This window comes from Nerophis ophidion, linkage group LG09 (genome assembly GCF_033978795.1).
Source record: "Nerophis ophidion isolate RoL-2023_Sa linkage group LG09, RoL_Noph_v1.0, whole genome shotgun sequence".
NCBI classification, from domain to species: Eukaryota; Metazoa; Chordata; class Actinopteri; order Syngnathiformes; family Syngnathidae; genus Nerophis; species Nerophis ophidion.
In genome coordinates this window covers 56,287,044-56,304,062 of record NC_084619.1, presented here as the reverse complement: position 1 = coordinate 56,304,062, position 17,019 = coordinate 56,287,044, and the positions used below count along the sequence as shown (strand labels likewise).

Sequence of the window (17,019 nt, the reverse complement as noted above, 5' to 3'; positions counted from 1 at the left end):
TGTGTTTACATTTTCACACTTTGCACTATTTTATTTCACTTTATTAAGCATTTTTAACATATTCCTTATTTTTTCACCTTCATTTTAAGAGCTTATTGTTAATTATTCAATGTAATTTTACTAGTTTGTTGACATAGTGTTTTCCATGCTTGTGTTGACATTTCCTTTCTGCCTCGATAGCCGAGTGGATTATTATCAGAGGAAAGTTACATTTGAAATAAAAAAATTTAAATTTCATGTATTTTTCTCCCTATTTTCCCTAGGTCATAACAAGTGATGCAGTTTTCAGCTCTGTGTGACCCTAACGAGGAAGCTGCCTGCTAACGAGCGTGGCGCTGCTATGCAAAAATGTAAACACCTGCACAGAGAACGCAAAGTCCGGCATGTCGTAAATTGGCGAGTGCGCCGGGCGATAAGTGAAACTCGATAGCCTCTGCCTCCATTGTTGCGCCCTCATAGAAATCCACTTAGCTTCCATTTAGGCCGCTCGGGGGTCACTCGAGCAAAAGCAAGAATGAATGCCTTTGAACTTTACTGCGCCCCTAATACCACCCCGACCTGTGACCCCTATTACAGGTAATAAACTTTACGGCGGTCCGAACCTAGCTGTGCACCCGAAGGGGTGGAGCAGGGTGAGGTTGGAGGGGCTCCCTAAAACAGCCCCAAATGGTAGGTAAAAAAATAAAAATGGTCAGGACCCAAAAAGCCAAGCAACGGTCACAGAGGGGAGGGGGGAGACAACATGGCTGAAACAAAACGGCGTGTGGAGTGTGTAAGGCGTGTGTTTGACGGGACTTGCCTGCACGGTTGGACTGGTCGATCATCGGCTGGACTATTCTCCTCCTGGCGTTGATGAACCTGCAGGGAAAGAGAGACGAAAAATGGTTTTGTTAGTACAAGAGGGGTTTCTTCTACACATGTGACCGGAACAGAAATGTAACATTTACAAATCCTGTATCAGACTGCTTAAAAACACACTCGTGTGTGTGTGTTCTGGTAATGCTGACTTAGTGGGGACATCGCTCTGTTTACACAGTCACCTTTAGGGGACTTCTGACGGTATGGGGACCAAAAAAAAGGTACCCTAAAGGGAAACCTTTTTAAATGACACGTGACCGGAACAGAAATGTAACATTTACAAATCCTGTATTAGACTACTTAAAAACACACTCGTGTGTGTGTGTTCTGGTAATGCTGACTTAGTGGGGACATCGCTCTGTTTACACAGTCACCATTAGGGGACCTTGGACGGTATGGGGACCAAAAAACAAGTCCCCTAAAGGAAAACCTTTTTAAATGAAACATATACACATATATACATACATATATACATTTATACATACAAACATATACACATATATACATACATACACATATATACAACTATACCTATATACATACATACCCATAAATATACACACATATATACAGACACACATAAATACATATTTACACACAATATGAACAAACATATATGCATGCAAATGAAAACACATATATGCATACATAAGTACACACCTATATGCGTACATATGTACACACATATATGCATACATATGTACACACATATGCACACACATTTGTACACACACACAAATATATATATATTTGCATACATACATATACACATATATGCATACATACACATACATACAAATATAGTTTGATACACACATATACAAATAACTTATATACATACATACAAATGTATATAAATATACACATACACACACACATATACATATACATACACATATATATATATATATATATATATATATATATATATATATATATATATATATATATATATATATATATATATATATATATATATATGAACAGGCTATATATTTGTGTTTATGTGTATATTTGTAAAGTATATATTGTTGCTTTATATCCCGCCGGCCAAATGTTTTAGCCCAATGTGGCCCCCAAGTCAAAAGGTTTGGAGACCCCTGGTTAAAGAGACAATGATGCCTACACAACTTCTAATAAAAGCACACACACATTTCAATGTCTCACACACATACACACACACACACACGCACACACACACACACACACACATATAAATATATATACATATGTATATACATATATGTATATACATATATGTATATACACATGCACACACATATTATATACATACACGCACACACACATATATATATATATATATATATATATATATATATATATATATATATAACAGGCTATATATTTGTGTTTATGTGTATATTTGTACAGTATATATTGTTGCTTTATGTCCCGCCGGCCAAATGTTTTAGCCCAATGTGGCCCCCAAGTCAAAAGGTTTGGAGACCCCTGGTTAAAGGAGACAATGATGCCTACACAACTTCTAATAAAAGCACACACACATTTCAATGTCTCACACACACACACACACACACACACACACACACACACACACACACACACACACACACACGGGCCTGACTGGGCTGGACCCCCTTGTGAAGCCACCCTTTGACCTGCGGTGACCCCGAGGAGAGAGGGCTCTGGGGGATTGTGCGAGGTGATTTATGTGTTCCTGCTGCTGGCCTCTTGTGTTTCATGTGGGAGAAAAGGCCTCACTGAGGAAACTAAAGTCCTCAAGCTGCGGCACCTCCTCCAGAAAAGGAGCGTTTAAGGGGGTCAGGAGGAGGAGGACAAAAGGACACTTGCCCCTGAACGAACCGCACTTGTTTTCTAAACCCTTTCACATTCAAACCGCATTTATTTAGCCTTTTTTCTTTGCGACAACTCCAAAAAAATTCAGTTGTTGATTGTAATTCACAGAGAGCACAAGTATTAGTCTTTTTGCTTTTGTTACACTCAAACGATGGAATCTTTTTTTTTTGTCGTGGCTAATTTTGGGAAGGGGGGAGTGTTTGGTGTGGGGAGGAATGCGAGAATGCACCGACATGGCAGAACACCATCAAATGAGGGAACGTCTGGAGTTTTATCACCCCCTTTTCCTCCGCCCCTCCTCCCTGGCGGGCCTGTTTTGCTGGGGGAGATATGGGCGAGCAGGAGGGGAGGAGCATTCCACCGACTCCTCTCCTCCCGCGGGGTTAACTGGGGGCCAGCGCCGGCTAACTGTTGACCTCTTAATATATATTTCCTTTTTTTTTAATTTATTTTTTATATTTAGAAATATTCCGACCTAAGAAGGAAGCCGCTGTGGCGGAAGGAGGAGGACTTCTTAGAAAGTCAAGCTCGCAGATTGCAGCTTTACGGTGTGGTCGGTGCGGCTCCTCCATACAGAACTCCTTAGGAAAAGTGGCTGTTTTTAGAGTGCATGTTAGGCCTGCTGTTTTCATGCATGGAGTTCAGGGTGGTATAAAATACGGGTAATTTTTTATTGTCATTTTTTAAATATATTTCATATATTTTACAAATATAAAAAAAAAAAAATTAAAAAAAATGTACAAAAACTATTTTAAATATATATTTCAAATATTTTACAAACAACATTAAAACATATTTTAATAGTACATTTCAAATATTTTACAAAAACAAAACATTTAAAAAATATATTTCAAATATTTTACAACATTAAAAAAACGACATTTTAAAAATATATTTCAAATATCTTACAAAAAACGAAAAAAAAATGTAAAAATACATTTCAAATATTTTACAATATTAAAAAAACATTTTGAAAATATTGTTCAAATATTTTACAAAAAACATAAAAAAAACATTTTAAAGATATATTTAAAATATTTAAACAAAAACATTAAAAAAACAAAAACATTTTGAAAATATATTTAATATATTTTAAAAATATTTTACAAAAAAAATATAAAAAATATTTAAAAAAAAATTCTAAATATATTTCAAATCTTTTACAAAAAAACACAAAAAACATTTAAAAATATATTTTAAATATTTTACAAAAAACATTAAATAAAACATTTTAAAAATATATCTGAAATATTTTACATAAAACATTTTAAAAATACATTTTAACAATATATTTCTAATATTTTCCATCCATCCATTTACTACCACATGTCCCTTTTGGTTTCAGAAAAACAAAAAAAAAACTTTCAAAAATATATTTCAAATATTTTACAGAAAAACATTAAAAAAACATTTAAAAAATATATTTATAATATTTTACTAAAAAAAATTAAAAAAACATTTTAAAAATTAATTTCAAATATTTTACAAAAATATTTTACAATATATATTTCAAATATTTTACAAAAAAAATAAAATAAAAAAATTATGAATATATTTAAAAAAAAACATTTTAAAATATATTTCAAATATTTTACAAAAAAAACATGTAAAAAAAATGGTGTAACGAGAAAATTATGCAATATTGACTTTAAGGCTCCAAAAAACCATTAAGATTTTTTTTTCAATAACGAATAGATCTGAAGTTGCATTGATTCCCAAACATTGGTATGCCAAATAACCACTTGATTAAAGTACAGTGTTTTATTTTCTGATATTCAAACACAGTGTTACTGTACAAACTGTGTGTAATGTTAAAGTGGCCAAAAATATTAAATATACTTGTTGAGTCACACCTCTGCCTCTGTGTTTTTGCCATAAAAACAAGGTTTTCTTTGGAAAGAAAACTTTTACCACATAGATATGTATGTGTTGATAGTAAAAAAATATATATATATATACCACATTTTTTTAACACTTTAATGACTGAGACCCTTTTGGAACCCCGAGAACATTAGTCAGATTTTTTTGTTTTTTTAACTGTCATAATAAATACAATTAATCATTTAAAAATTTTTTAAATTAAACGAATTATATACATAATAATACTTAATTAAAATAAAATAATTATACAACAAAATAAGATAATTATACAACAAAGACATGCACCTGGGGATAAGTTGATTGGCAACACTAAATTGGCCCTAGTGTGTGAATGTGAGTGTGAATGTTGTCTGTCTATCTGTGTTGGCCCTGCGATGAGGTGGCGACTTGTCCAGGGTGTACCCCGCCTTCCGCTCGATTGTAGCTGAGATAGGCGCCAGCGCCCCCCGCGACCCCGAAAGGGAATAAGCGGTAGAAAATGGATGGAATAAATGCTGGCTCCAATTACTTTACATCAAATATTACATTTTGAAAAATGTTTTGGGGGAAAATTGTTATATTTTGTTTTTTTGACATAAAAAACAGGTTTTCTTTGGAAAAAAAAGAAAGAAAAAAAAACTTAAGTTTTGGAAGTAAAAAAAAAATACATATTTCAACACTTTAATGACTGGGACCCTTTTGGGAGAGTATTTAAACTTCAAAAAAATAATAATGAATCAAAATCAATGTTGTTATAATTATTTACCTATTTAGGGCTTCAATCACTTCACATTAAATATTCCATTTTGAAAAATGTTTTGGGGAAAATATTGTATATTTAGTGTTATTGCCATAAAAAAACAGGTTTTCTTTGGAAAAAAAAAAAGAAGGAAAAATATAAAAACATATTTAAAAAAATACATATTTCAACACTGAGAATATTTAAATCCCAAAAATTAATAATGAATCAAAATCGATGTTATAATTGTTTACATGAAATATTCCATTTTGAAAAATGTTTTGGGGAAAACATTGTATATTTTGTGTTTTTGCCGTAAAAAAAGGGTTAAAAAAAACTTACGACAGTAGGTGTTGATAGCAAAAAATAACAATATATCACTTTTTTTTTTTTTTCAATACTTTAATGACTAAAACCCTTTTGGAACCCCGACAACATTAGTCAAGATTGTTTAGTTTTTTTTAACTGCCATAATTAAAATAAATACAATTAATTGTTTGAAAAAAATATATATTAAATTAAATAAATTATATACATAATACTAATTAATTAAAATACAATTATAAATCAAATTATTTATACATATTACTATTATTTCCATCCACCCATCAATTTTCTACCGCTTATTCCCTTTTTGGGGTAGCAGGGGGCGCTGGCGCCTATCTCTGCTACAATCGGGCGGAAGGCGGGGTACACCCTGGACAAGTCGCCACCTCATCGCAGGGCCAACACAGATAGACAAACATTCACACTCACATTCACAAACTAGGGCCAATTTTTAGTGTTGCCAATCATCCTATATTACTATTATTTATATTTATAAAAAATTTTGAAAAATGTTTTGGGGAAAATTTGTGCATATTTTGTTATTTTTTCCAATAAAAAAAACGGGTTTTCTTTGAAAAACGGGACAACAAAAAATGATTGGTAACGGGTAGTAGATAATTAGGTGTTGAAATTAAAACAAAAAATTAATATAATAATCAGGACCTTTTTTTTTTAACACTTAAATGGCTGAGACCCTTTCATTTTTAAGTGTAGGGCCCTCAGTGGAAAAAGTTTGGACACCCCTGATGTAGTTTCTTTCCTTGACCTTTTCTTAAGGCTTCTTATCTTCTCTCTGGTCCATCACAGTGGACAAACCCCCCTCCCTTCCCCCCAGTGCACCATGGGGCCTGGAACAAAGGACAAAATGCCTCTCATAATAGCGTCAGAATGGGAGGAGGAGGAGTGCAGACACTCTTGCTGGGACCGTTAATACGCGCAGAAGCCGTGTGAGAAGAGAGGTGAGGAAGAGGAGCGAGACTTCACCTTAGTACGACCCCCGGGGGCCAAAGGGCCGGCGTTTTTATGGCAGCGTTGGTCCCCCCGCCGCCCGCGGCAACGCAACCAAGCGCACTATATGCGACAATAGCTGCGCTAGTTTGGAAAGATGGCGCTTTGCTGCGTACCAACACATGTGCTCCATGTGTGGGGCCACAACAGGAACTTTTTTGCAATCGAAACACAAACTAAATGAGCACTAAGGGAGACCGCAGCATGGTGAGGGACGAAACCATAAACGATGAGTGTTAGCATATTCAATTAAAATGAACAAAAAAAGCTGACACTTCAAAATGTTATTAATAACTCAACACATTTAGGAGTCGACTCGTGTTACTTTGCGAGCTAGCCTAAAATCTGACAAGAAAATAAGAGACATTAACGTCTTTCCCCATTCGAAAACGTCTTACCCTTTTTTTAACTGTCCACCCATCCATCCATTTTCTACCGCTTATTCCCTTTCGGGGTGGCGGGGGGCGCTGGCGCCTATCTCAGCTACAATCGGGCGGAAGGCGGGGTACACCCTGGACAAGTCGCCACCTCATCGCAGGGCCAACACAGATAGACAGACAACATTCACACTCACATTCACACACTAGGGCCAATTTAGTGTTGCCAATCAACCTATCCCCAAGTGCATGTCTTTGGAAGTGGGAGGAAGCCGGAGTACCCGGAGGGAAACCACGCTTTCACGGGGAGAACATGCAAACTCCACACAGAAAGATCCCGAGCCTGGATTTGAACCCAGGACTGCAGGAACTTCGTATTGTGAGGCAGACGCACTAACCCCTCTGCCATAATTAACTGTCATAATTAAAATACAAATTATACATCAAAATAAATGCATAAATAAATGTTTACGACAGAAATATGCAGGTGTTGATAGTAAATAATAATAGACGTATTCTCTAACACTTAAATGACTGAGACCCTTTTGGATCCCCATTAGTCAGATTTATTTAAATTCTTTTAACTGTAATAATTAAAAGAAAAGAATTATACATCAAAGTAAATGCTTGCTCCTATTACATTACATCAAATATTCCATTTTGAAAAATGTTTTGGGAAAAATATTGCATATTTTGTGTTTTTTCTGTTATGATCCGCCGCCTGGATCATACATTGTTTTAGTTTTTGAGTCCTTTTGTGTTTCCTGATTATTTTTGGACTCTTCCGATTCCTGGTTTGTGCACTTCCTTGTTTTGTCTTGTTAACATGGTTTCTCATTTGTTCCACCTGCACTGGTTTTTTGACACACACCTGTTTATAATTACTGTCTCCTTGTGTTTAAGCCTGCCTTCTCCCATTGTTAAGTCTTGGTTCGTTGTTTGCTTCGCGCAACATTCACGTTGGTATATTTTATGTCTTTACTATTGGTAAGTCTCGTCTTAGCTTTGTGTGAGCTCGGCACGTCTATTTGGACTCTTTGGACTCTATGCTAAGTTTAGCGCTACTTCTTTTATTTGTTGTATTAAATCAAGCTCCTACCTGCAATCCCTGCTTGTCCTGGTCCTCGTGCATCTTGAGGTGACTCAACGCGCATCACAATGTGTTCCAAATGTGACATTTTCCATAAAAAAAAAGGGTTTTCTTTGAAAAAAGGGGCTGATAAATGTATGTTAACGGATCTTTTTAATTAATAATTTCAATCAATCAATCAATGTTTACTTATATAGCCCTAAATCACTAGTGTCTCAAAGGGCTGCACAAACCACCACGACATCCTCGGTAGGCCCACATAAGGGCAAGGAAAACTCACACCCAGTGGGACGTCGGTGACAATGATGACTATGAGAACCTTAGAGAGGAGGAAAGCAATGGATGTCGAGCGGGTCTAACATGATACTGTGAAAGTTCAATCCACAATGGATCCAACACAGTCGCGAGAGTCCAGTCCAAAGCGGATCCAACACAGCAGCGAGAGTCCCGTTCACAGCGGAGCCAGCAGGAAACCATCCCAAGCGGAAGCGGATCAGCATCGCAGAGATGTCCCCAGCCGATACACAGGCAAGCAGTACATGGCCACCGGATCGGACCGGACCCCCTCCAGAAGGGAGAGTGGGACATAGAAGAAAAAGAAAAGAAACGGCAGATCAACTGGTCTAAAAAGGGAGTCTATTTAAAGGCTAGAGTATACAAATGAGTTTTAAGGTGAGACTTAAATGCTTCTACTGAGGTGGCATCTCGAACTGTTACCGGGAGGGCATTCCAGAGTACTGGAGCCCGAACGGAAAACGCTCTATAGCCCGCAGACTTTTTTTGGGCTTTGGGAATCACTAACAAGCCGGAGTCCTTTGAACGCAGATTTCTTGCCGGGACATATGGTACAATACAATCGGCAAGATAGGATGGAGCTAGACCGTGTAGTACTTTATACGTAAGTAGTAAAACCTTAAAGTCACATCTTAAGTGCACAGGAAGCCAGTGCAGGTGAGCCAGTACAGGCGTAATGTGATCAAACTTTCTTGTTCTTGTCAAAAGTCTAGCAGCCGCATTTTGTACCAACTGTAATCTTTTAATGCTAGACATGGGGAGACCCGAAAATAATACGTTACAGTAGTCGAGGCGAGACGTAACAAACGCATGGATAATGATCTCAGCGTCTTTAGTGGACAGAATGGAGCGAATTTTAGCGATATTACGGAGATGAAAGAAGGCCGTGTTAGTAACGCTTTTAATGTGTGCCTCAAAGGAGAGAGTTGGGTCGAAGATAATACCCAGATTCTTTACCGTGTCGCCTTGTTTAATTGTTTGGTTGTCAAATGTTAGAGTTGTATTATTAAATAGAGTTCGGTGTCTAGCAGGACCGATAATCAGCATTTCCGTTTTTTTGGCGTCGAGTTGCAAAAAGTTAGCGGACATCCATTGTTTAATTTCATTAAGACACGCCTCCAACTGACTACAATCCGGCGTGTTGGTCAGCTTTAGGGGCATGTAGAGTTGGGTGTCATCAGCATAACAGTGAAAGCTAACACCGTATTTGCGTATGATGTCACCTAGCGGCAGCATGTAGATGCTGAAGAGTGCAGGGCCAAGGACCGAACCCTGGGGAACTCCACACGTTACCTTAACGTAGTCCGAGGTCACATTGTTATGGGAGACACACTGCATCCTATCAGTAAGATAAGAGTTAAACCAAGACAGGGCTAAGTCTGACATACCAATTCGTGTTTTGATACGTTCTAATAAAATATTATGATCGACGGTATCGAAAGCAGCGCTAAGATCGAGGAGCAGCAACATAGATGACGCAATAGATCGTCCGGGCGCCACCATCTTGGAAAGAATATAATTTGAAAAAATTATAGGTCGACTCGTGTTACCCTGCGAGCTGACCTAAACACTAACATGAAAACAAGAAACATTAACGTCATACTCTAATCAAAAACGCATGTTATTGTCTAAGCTACTTAAATATTAACATTAAACATGAAGAATGAGAATGTGCTGTCTTAGAACAAAGCTGTCGATCTAGAAACAGGAAGTGATGTCACATAACCCAGAATCGAAGCGAACTGAACACCCAATTTTTGCATTTATTGAAGCCAGAACAATATTTGACGTTTCCTCTGCCAAGAAAGTCTATTGCATTTCTATTAGAGATGTCCAATAACGGCTTTTTTGCCAATATCCGATATTCCAATATTGCCCAACTCTCAATTACCGATTCAGATATCAACCGATACTGATATGTACAGTCGTGGAATTAACATATTATTATGCCTAATTTTGTTGGGATGCCTCGCTGGATGCATTAAACCAGGGTCGCTCACACTTTTTCTGCAGGTGAGCTACTTTTCAATTGACCAAGTCGAGGAGATCTACCTCATTCCTATTTATAATTTATATTTATGTATTTATGAAAGAGACATTTTTGTTAACAGGTTAATGGTGTTTAATGATAATACAAGCATGTTTAACACACATAGATTCCTTTCTTTCATGAAGATAAGAATATAAGTTGGTGTATTTGATTCTGATGACTTGCATTGATTGGAATTAGACAGTGGTGCTGATAACGTCCGCATTTTCAAATAGAGGAAAAAAAAAGTCCTCCTTTCTGTCCAATACCACATGAAAGTGGTTGGATTTGGCATCTCATTTGTCCAACTTGCATACTCGTTTTTAAACACTTTATGAGAGTAGCATATGTGTGTGGCCCTTTTAATGTCTGGCAGCAGGTGAGTGACGTCAGTGAGTGTGCGGGTGGGCAAGCAAGTGAGAAAGCGGTCGCTGAGGGCGGGGGAGAAATACATTGGCATCAAACTCCGTAGCTTGCTAGCTTATGCACGCTAGCTTTCTGAGACTCTTATTTTGTTAGCACAGGCAGGATGAAACAGGTCTTTTATGGTGAAGACAGGAACTGTGCAGTCGGTCTTTAGAGTTTTGACAGTAGGTACGGAGTCTCTAGAAATAAAATGTGTTTCTCTGCGTCCGCCCTGTTAGTGATTTTTTTCTTAAATATGAGCTTGCAGCAGCCAGCGTCATCTCACAAGATCCTCGGGTGCCGAGAATGTCAAACAACTGACGAAAGTGAAGTCTTGGTATGATTGATGATTGCTCATTTTTATGTATATTTTTTAATGCCTGGCTTGAGATCGACTGACACACCCTCCGGGTCACGATCGACGTAATGGGCACCCCTGCATTAAACAATGTAACAAGGTTTTCCAAAAATAAATCAACTCAAGGTATGGAAAAAAAAATGCAGACATGGCACGGCCATATTTATTATTGAAGTCACAAAGTGCATTGTTTTTTTTTTAACATTCCTCAAAACAGGAGTTTGGAATTTGGGACATGCTCTCCCTGAGAGAGCATGAGGAGGTTGAGAAGGGTGTATATTGAGGCTTCCCAGAAGTGCAGCAACGGATTCTTGGTATTGGTTCTGTTGTGTTTATGTTGTGTTACGGTGCAGATGTTCTCCCGAAATGTGTTTGTCATTCTTGTTTGGTGTGGGTTCACAGTGTGGTGCATATTTGTAACAGTGTTAAAGTTGCTTATACGGCCACCCTCAGTGTGACCTGTATGGCTGTTGACCAAGTATGCGTTGCATTCACTTGTGTCTGTGAAAAGCCGTAGATATTATGTGACTGGGCCGGCACGCAAAGGCAGTGCCATTTAGTACCTCTACCTACATTCGTGTACACAGTTTTTCAGACTGATAACGATATTATAATAACCGATATTATATTTTAAAACAGGGGTCACAGACCTTTTTGAAACCAAGAGCTACTTCTTGGGTACTGATTAATGTGAAGGGCTACCAGTTTGATACACACTTAAATAAATTGCCAGAAATAGCCAATTTGCTCAATTTACCTTTAACTCTATGTTATTATTAATAATTTATGATATTTATCTTTGTGGAAACACTGATCATCTTAATGATTTCTCACAATAAATATATATAGAAACATATATATATATATATATATATATAAGAATTGGTATTTCTGTCCGTCATTCCGTCGTACATTTTTTTTCCTTTTACGGAAGGATTTTTGTATTGAATAAATGATGAAAAAAACACTTAATTGAACGGTTTAAAAGAGGACAAAACACAAAAAAAATGAAAATGAAATTTTGAAACATAGTTTATCTTCAATTTCCACTCTTTAAAATTCAAAATTCAATTGAAAAAAGAAGAGAAAAACTAGCTAATTTGAATCTTTTTGAAAAAATTAAAAAATAACTTATGGAACCTCATTAGTCATTTTTCCTGATTAAGATTATTTTTAGAATGTTGATGACATGTTTTAAATAGGTTAAAATCCAATCTGCACTTTGTTAGAATATATAACAAATTGAACCAAGCTATATTTCTAACAAAGAAAAATCATTATTTCTTCTAGATTTTCCAGAACAAAATTTTTAAAAGAAATTCAAAAAACTTTGAAATACGATTTACATTTAATTCTACAGATTTTCTAGATTTGCCAGAACATTTTTTGGGAATTTTAAACATAATAAGTTTGAAGAAATATTTCACAAAGATTCTTCGTCGAAAAAACAAAAGCTAAAATGAAGAATTAAATTAAAATGTATTTATCATTCTTTACAATAAAAAAGAAAATACTTGACCATTGATTTAAATTGTCAGGAAAGAATAGGAAGGAATTTAAAAGGTAAAAAGGTACATGTGTTTAAAAATCCTAAAATCATTTTTAAGGTTGTATTTATTTCTCTAAAATTGTCTTTCTGAAAGTTATAAGAAGCAAAGTAAAAAAATAAATGAATTTATTTAAACAAGTGAAGACCAAGTCTTTAAAGTATTTTCTTAGATTTTCAAATTCTATTTGAGTTTTGTCTCTCTTAGAATTAAAAATGTTGAGCAAAGCGAGACCAGCTTGCTAGTAAATAAATACAATTCAAAAAATAGAGGCAGCTCACTGGTAAGTGCTGCTATTTGAACTATTTTTAGAACAGGCCAGCGAGCGACTCATCTGGTCTTTACGGGCGACCTGGTGCCTGCGGGCACCGCGTTGATGACCCCTGTTTTAAAGCATTTATCGACATCCCTAGTTTCTATTTTGTTTTAGTTATTTAGAAAAAAAATACAACTCTATAAAAAGATGTCAGTGCGCCACAACACCGTGATAACAATGATTTTTACATGATTACATCACTAAGCAAGTCACACAAAGTTAAGAGTCGACTCCATACAGCAGGAAGGGGATTGGTATGGCCCCATTCATCACAGTTTACCTGACACATGAAACGTGACACATTTGGGGAATGAGTGGGTTTCCACTATCCACTTTAGCCTCCAGTGTTGAATATTTAAAAAAGTGTCTATGGCAACTTATTTGATCATGCAGAGCCGCACTTTCCATCATTTTCAGCGGACAGCATTGCAAAGCTAATAAACTTTCCTCATCCCTACTGCGAGTGTGTAGTGCTTTTGTCGTTTTATGCCGGCCACAGTTGGACCCTGGAACAGACGACTCGCTCGTGTCCGCCTCCACGGTCCGGAACCGCTCGCCGCAGACCGGAACGGATCGAGACCGCCGGTGTCCTATTGTCGGCGCGACACGCACAGGTGTACGCTCGCCGCACGTGAAATGGCCAATTAAAAGCAAGAAATTGTCTTTTTCATCAGCTGCCTTCAGCGTGTGACCAATCAGGAGGTAATTTAATAACGAGCGGTGGAAAGATGCAGATTGGATGTACAAAAGGTGACTCTGCTGGCAGGCGGATTTGAGAGACACACACACAAACACACACACACACACACACACACACACACAAACACACACACACACACACACACACACACACACACACACACACACACACACAGACACTGAGCAGGTCTTAGCCTATTTCCGTGCGTGATGCATATTCAAAATCTGGGCCGCAAATAACGCCGCTAACCAGGCAGCGCCGGCGGCTGCCAATCAAGGTGATTCAGGAGCGCCACCGAGAAGGCGGCGGACGTGGCGGAGCTTATCATCAGGTTGTCAGTGCGCGGCCAAAGCGGATTGTTTTGCTCCTCAACTGCAATTAACGCCTCGCCCACAAACACACATCTGTGTCGCAAGGTAACACTAAACCGCCGCGCCGGCTAACTTTTGCAGAGAGAAGTGATTAACGCCGAAAGAAAGATGTGACAGGACTGACAATCCTGTTAACGCACAACCGGTGCACGATCACGGCTAATCCCTGGGAAAATATGAGTTGACGGCAAAACAGGATGGGATTTACTAAACACTAAGGCTGTCACGATACAGGTTTTTGCACTTCCGATCTGATATTGTTTTTGGACTACCGATCTGATACCGATACTGGCCTATCCGAGCATGTATTAAAGTTTAAAGTTATTTAGCCTACTTAGTTGTCAGATTCATGCTGAAAATGATTTTAGTACTCTTGATAACAACTAGCCAGCTGAATTAGGTGAGTTTGAATAATACACAATAGTTGGTATTCAAGGATAATAAACACAAAATATCAAAAATTCTACATGACAAACAGAAATGGCATCATTAAACAGTAAAAAAGTGAACAGTATAAAGTGCAAATAATGCTGTAAACATTATTTAAAAAAGCAAAACACACAAACAACCTGAGTGGGATAAAATGTCTATAACTCAGCATCAATACTTGCTTTTGAACAAGTGTAAACTTAAAAAAAATATATATCTACACACTCCCTTCAATTGTTTGCCCCAGTCAGGGGGGGGGACAAACAATTCAAGTCCAAGCATAATGGGGAGATTATTTCTAACAAAGACGAGCACTTCAAGATGCTCAGGTCTCAGCCTGCTCCTGTGTTCATCAATGAGTGCTAAAAAGCCTCTCACTCGCAAGAGTCATTAAAATGTCTTACAACTTTACCACCACGCTTGACTTAATTGTGGCATGTTTTGCACTCCGCCTCTTCATCTTTTTCGTTTTGTAGGGTAAAATAATCCCACACAGCTGACATTTTTACCGTAACTTTTAATTCACACGGGCGTCTGAACGGTTAGAACGCAGACCTTTAGGTGTTTTGAAGATGTGCTGGAAAATGCGGAACAGAGTTTAGGGAGCAGCAGAAGAGTGGAATGTATTATTTAAATGTGTGCGTTGGAAAACACGGACCGGAGTTTTTTTAAAAAACTGGATATGGATCGGCATTTTCCCATGCCTTGCCAATACGCATTTTTTGGCAAATATCGGCGGCCGATCCGATCCAAATATCGGATCGGGACAACCCTACTAGACACACACAAATAGTAAACAGTACAAATATATGCATGCAAAACTTTGACAGACATGGACAGCAAAAAACTGCTCATTCAGCTATTTTTTTAAAGTTCCCCTAGTATGCAAAAGTCTTTACTATATTGACAGATTTGCAAAAAAATAAAATAAAAGGCTTCACTACACGTCTTAAAATAAAAGCTAGAATGCCAACATCAGTATGTTAACTGTGAACCTGTGTCAAGTACCAAAATATATGACCCTAGAGTGTTTATTAGCAAAATAGCGCAGTATAGCTCAGTCGGTAGAGCGGCCCTGCCAGCAACTTGAGGGTTCCAGGTTTGATCCCCGCTTCCGCCATCCTAATCCCTGCCGTTGTGTCCTTGGGAAAGACACTTTACCCGTCGGTTCCCAGTGCCACCCACACTGGTTTAATTGTAACTTATATATCGGGTTTCACTGTGTAAAAAGCACTTTGAGTCACTAGAGAAAAGCGCTATATAAATATAATTCACTTAATAAAAAGCTACAATGCTAGTATTAGCAATTGACTCAAGTTAGCAAGGAGCAGTTTGACTTTAAAATGCTTTAAATCGGTTGAACGCGGAGAAAGTTTAAAGAATTGTTTATTTATATATGTTTTAAAGGCTTTGCTACACTTCCTAAAATAAAAACCAGAATGTAACATTAGCATGCTAACAGTTAACATGTGCCGAATACTAAAATAAATGACTCCGAGGTGTTTACGAACAAAATAGCTAAAAAACAAACAAAAAAAAACTACAATGCTAGTGTTAGCAATTGACTAAAATTAGCAAGGGGCATTTTTACTTTGGAATGCTTTGATACGGTTGAAAAACGTTTGTTTGAAGAATTTTATATTTTGGGGGGGGGCTTCACTACACGTCTTAAAAGGAATGACAGGGTGCTAACATACGCATGCTAACAGTTAAGATGTGCCAAGTATGAAAATATATGATTCCGAGCAAATTCTGGTGGGAAAAATAGCTAAGCTAATTTTTTTTTTTAAACGCTGGAATGCTAGTGTTAGCAATTGACTAAAATTAACAAGGGGGATTTTGACTTTGGAATGCTTTGATACGGTTGAAAAACGTTAGTTCAAATAGTTTCCTATTTTGAGAAAAAAATTGGCTTCACTGCACGTCTTAAAATAAATGCCAGGATGCTAACATTAGCATGTTAACAGTTAAAATGTGCAAATTAAGAAAATATATGACTCTGAGCAAATGTTTGTTGGCAAAATAGCTAAGCTATTTTTTATTTTATTTTTTTTACGCTATAATGCTAGTGTTAGCAATTGACTAAAGTTAGCAAGGCGCATTTTGACTTTGGAATACTTTCAATCGGTTGAAAAATGTGCCAGTTTATAAAAAATGACTATTTAGAAAAAAGGCTCCGCGACACACGTTTACAAAAAGCCAGAATGCTAACTAACATCAGCATGCTAACAGTTAACATGTGTCAAGTACCAAATTATATGACTCAGGTGTTTGCGGGCAAAATTGCAAAACAAAAAAAAACAAAAAAACTACAATGATAGTGATAGCAATTGCCTTATATTATCAAGGAGCATTTTGACATTAGAATGCTTGAATGGGTTGAAAAATGCAAAAAACAAAATTATTAAAAAAAGAGTCTTCGCTACACATCTAAAAATAAAATTCTGCCAATTCTCCGTTAGTCAGTTACAAACA

At 37.0% G+C, this 17,019-nt stretch overlaps 1 protein-coding gene across 2 annotated transcripts in view; it reads right to left on the bottom strand.

Moving 5' to 3' along the window:
* The window catches only part of LOC133559489 (homeobox protein Meis1), a 232,265-nt gene that overhangs the window by 20,005 nt on the left and 195,241 nt on the right, over positions 1 to 17,019 (bottom strand). The window contains exon 10 of one of the 2 annotated variants that reach the window (XM_061911307.1): positions 791 to 858. In XM_061911307.1, coding sequence (XP_061767291.1) covers positions 791 to 858 — 68 coding nt within the window. The remainder of the gene's footprint in view (positions 1 to 790; positions 859 to 17,019) is intronic. The other variant, XM_061911306.1, reaches the window with a different exon arrangement.